Source organism: Octopus bimaculoides, chromosome 18 (genome assembly GCF_046866305.1).
Source record: "Octopus bimaculoides isolate indiv1 chromosome 18, ASM4686630v1, whole genome shotgun sequence".
Lineage (NCBI taxonomy): Eukaryota > Metazoa > Mollusca > Cephalopoda > Octopoda > Octopodidae > Octopus > Octopus bimaculoides.
The window spans coordinates 48,994,376-48,997,380 of NC_142945.1; the positions used below are offsets into that span (position 1 = coordinate 48,994,376).

General features: G+C 38.2%; 1 protein-coding gene across 1 annotated transcript in view; it reads right to left on the bottom strand.

Moving 5' to 3' along the window:
* Positions 1–1,798: 1,798 nt before the first annotated feature.
* Positions 1,799–3,005, bottom strand: part of LOC106877914 (inositol polyphosphate-5-phosphatase A) — a 119,871-nt gene continuing 118,664 nt past the window's right edge. Inside the window, exons 7-8 of the mRNA XM_089366149.1 lie at positions 2,983–3,005; positions 1,799–1,945 (exon numbers count right to left, since the gene is read on the bottom strand). The exon at positions 2,983–3,005 is cut by the window's right edge and continues 49 nt beyond it. Of these exons, the coding sequence (XP_089222275.1) occupies positions 1,889–1,945; positions 2,983–3,005 (80 nt within the window). The 3' untranslated portion in view covers positions 1,799–1,888. The remainder of the gene's footprint in view (positions 1,946–2,982) is intronic.

Genomic DNA, 3,005 nt, shown 5'->3' on the forward strand with positions numbered 1-3,005 from the left:
GAGAGATAAATTTAAACGGTAATGAAATAAGATGCAATAAAGGTAATTGAGAAAGGAAGTTAAGAATAAAGAATTGAAATATTTGAAGAGTGGAAGAAAGAGTCTAAGAATTAAATGAAATTGGATATTTGTAGAGAATTTGATGTTTAAAATAAATTTATTTGTTGAATTATATATAAAATATAATGACAACAACAACAACAACAACAACAATGGCAAACAGATTCGGTGTCTGAGAACAATGCCAATAGTTACAGCATCTCTTAAATCTTAGAATTTTCTTCTCTTCTGGTACCAAACGTACACATATTTGAACCGTCACACGTTGACACACGTACATGCACATTCGAATATACGTAAACATACACATGCACACATATAGAAACACGAACATACAATCATGTATACACACACATAAATATGCTCATGTACACACACGCGCACACACACACACACACAGAAATATGTTCACACAAACACACATTTGAACACTCACACATTCACACACATACATGCACACTCATACATGCACGAACACACTCATACACACACAAACATTCAATCATGTACACACACACACATTTGAACACTCACATTTACAAACAAACACACACAGATGCACATTCCAACATACATGAACACACACATACACAAACATTCAATCATGTACACACACACACATACACACATAAATATGCTCATGAACACACACACATTTGAACACTCACATTTACACACAAACACACACAGATGCACATTCCAACATATGTGAACACACACACACACAGATGCTCATTCCAACACACATGAACACACACACGCACACATACAGAAACACATTCAATCATGTACACACACGTACATTCATACACGCACGCACACACACTCAAACAAACGCTCACACACAAACACACTCACACACAAACACACTCATACCCCCCCCCACACACACACACAATGTAATCTTTCTTTTACAATTATTTAAATACTTCCAACAAAGGAGGAGCAGGTTTCTAACAGAGACATCCCTTGCCGACCCATCACTTCAGTTTGAACACCAAACAACAGCTGGGGGGGGGGGGGTGTTACATGCTGAACTTCAGAAAAGTTTTGCATATTTTTACTATTCCTCTTACAGATTCATCTTCATCATTTACTGTCCGCTTCCCATGCTGGCATGGGTTGGACATTGTATCTGTAAAATGCAAAAACACCTTAACCCCTTTTTTTGCTCTAGCAAAATTAAAGAAAAAGAAAATGCTAACATTGCACAGAGATGACAATTTTTTGGTGTTTAGGTGGTAGTGTAGTATAAAAAAAAAAAAGGACCCCCTTTGGTCATGAATTACCATGGGATTGTGGAATTACACCTAGAAAGTTCCCCTCTAAGGCACAAGTCCGGATATGGATGTTTGTGGAAGACCAGCAGTCGCTCATGCATACCAGCCTCCCCTCTCCATGCCACTGATGTTATCCAAGGGAAAGGCAAAGGGGCCGATACAGCTTGGCACCAGTGATGCCACGACTCATTTCCACAGAGGAGTGAACTGGAGCAATGTGAAATAAAGTGTCTTGCTCAAGAACGTAATACACAGCCCAGTCCAGGAATCGAACTCACTACCTCATGATTGTGAGCCTGACACTCTAACCACTGAGCCATGTGCCTCATAGTATCAGATATATGTAATGTTTAGGAAGTAGCAGAGTGTAGCTGAGAGTAGTTGAGTTTTTGCAGGTGGTATGGTGTGGTAGTTTAGCTGTTAGTGTAGTTGGTAGAGTGTAGTAATGTGGTGTGTTGTATAAGCAGTGGTATGGTGGTAGTGTAACAGGTGGTGGTGTAGAAGTTAGGTTGTAGTGTGGTAGTAATAAATCAATAATAAATCAATTCTTACCAATTATTAATATTCCATCGAGTTCGTAAAAATCCTTTTCGGGACCATTTAAACTGCAACAATAAAAACAGAGAGTAAGGTGGCGGTAGTGGTGGTGGTGATTTAGTGGTGGTTTAATCTCGTTTAATTAAATCATGTCAAATAAGTAAATATGTAACAGTTTCCATAGCAACATGGTTCTCTACTTGCACATGCTTCTTTAGCACCCATAACGGATATTGCGTAAAAGTGGATCTTCTCTGGTAGAGTACCCAGGGGTGGTCACTTTAGGATACCAGACTGAACCATGTCATATCAAACCCCACAGAGAGGTCGAAGACAATGTTGGATTGCAAGAGAACTCCAAATATCTTGGTGAAAAACTGATCCTAATACATGACTGGTACTGGTGCAATTTTTATTGACCCCACCCCACCCCACCCAAGGTGGTGCACGGGAAGAATCATTACCGCATCAGACAAGATGCATGATGGCATTTCTTCTGGTTCTTAACATACTGAGTTCAAATACCAACAAGGTCAACTCTGCCATAATTTTTTTTTTTTGGGGGGGGGGGTCTTGAGAGATTGTGGGTGGGTGTTTGAATAGGTAGTACCAAACAAAATGTTATTTATTGTATTATCTTGGAAATACCACATAAGTAAAGTAATCAGTTAAGTTATGCCCCAGCATGGCCACAGTCCAATGAAAGACATAAAAGATAAAATCCAAATATTTTTTTTTTTCCTTTTTAGCCAAAGTAAAATAGTTCAACCCTTTTTAGTGTTTAAAACCAAACCACAATCCAACCCAAATATTTAACCTAGTTTATGCCCAAACTAGCCAGATCCGTCCTTTCACGCCTACCCTACAATTTCATTTAAAAAATAAGAAACCTTATTGAAATCTCAAAACTATGAATTCAATGCATGAATAATTAAAAACGATGTGGATAAACCAGCTTTACATTTTTACAGAGTTAATCTGAGCATTATAGGATTAAACACATTATAACTATTAAATAGACTTTCCCCTCAGAGGAATGACCAGTAGTAGTAGTAGTAGTAGTAGTAGTAGTAGTAGTAGTAGTAGTGATATTAAAACTACTTACATCAGGGTAGAATCTCTGTGGGA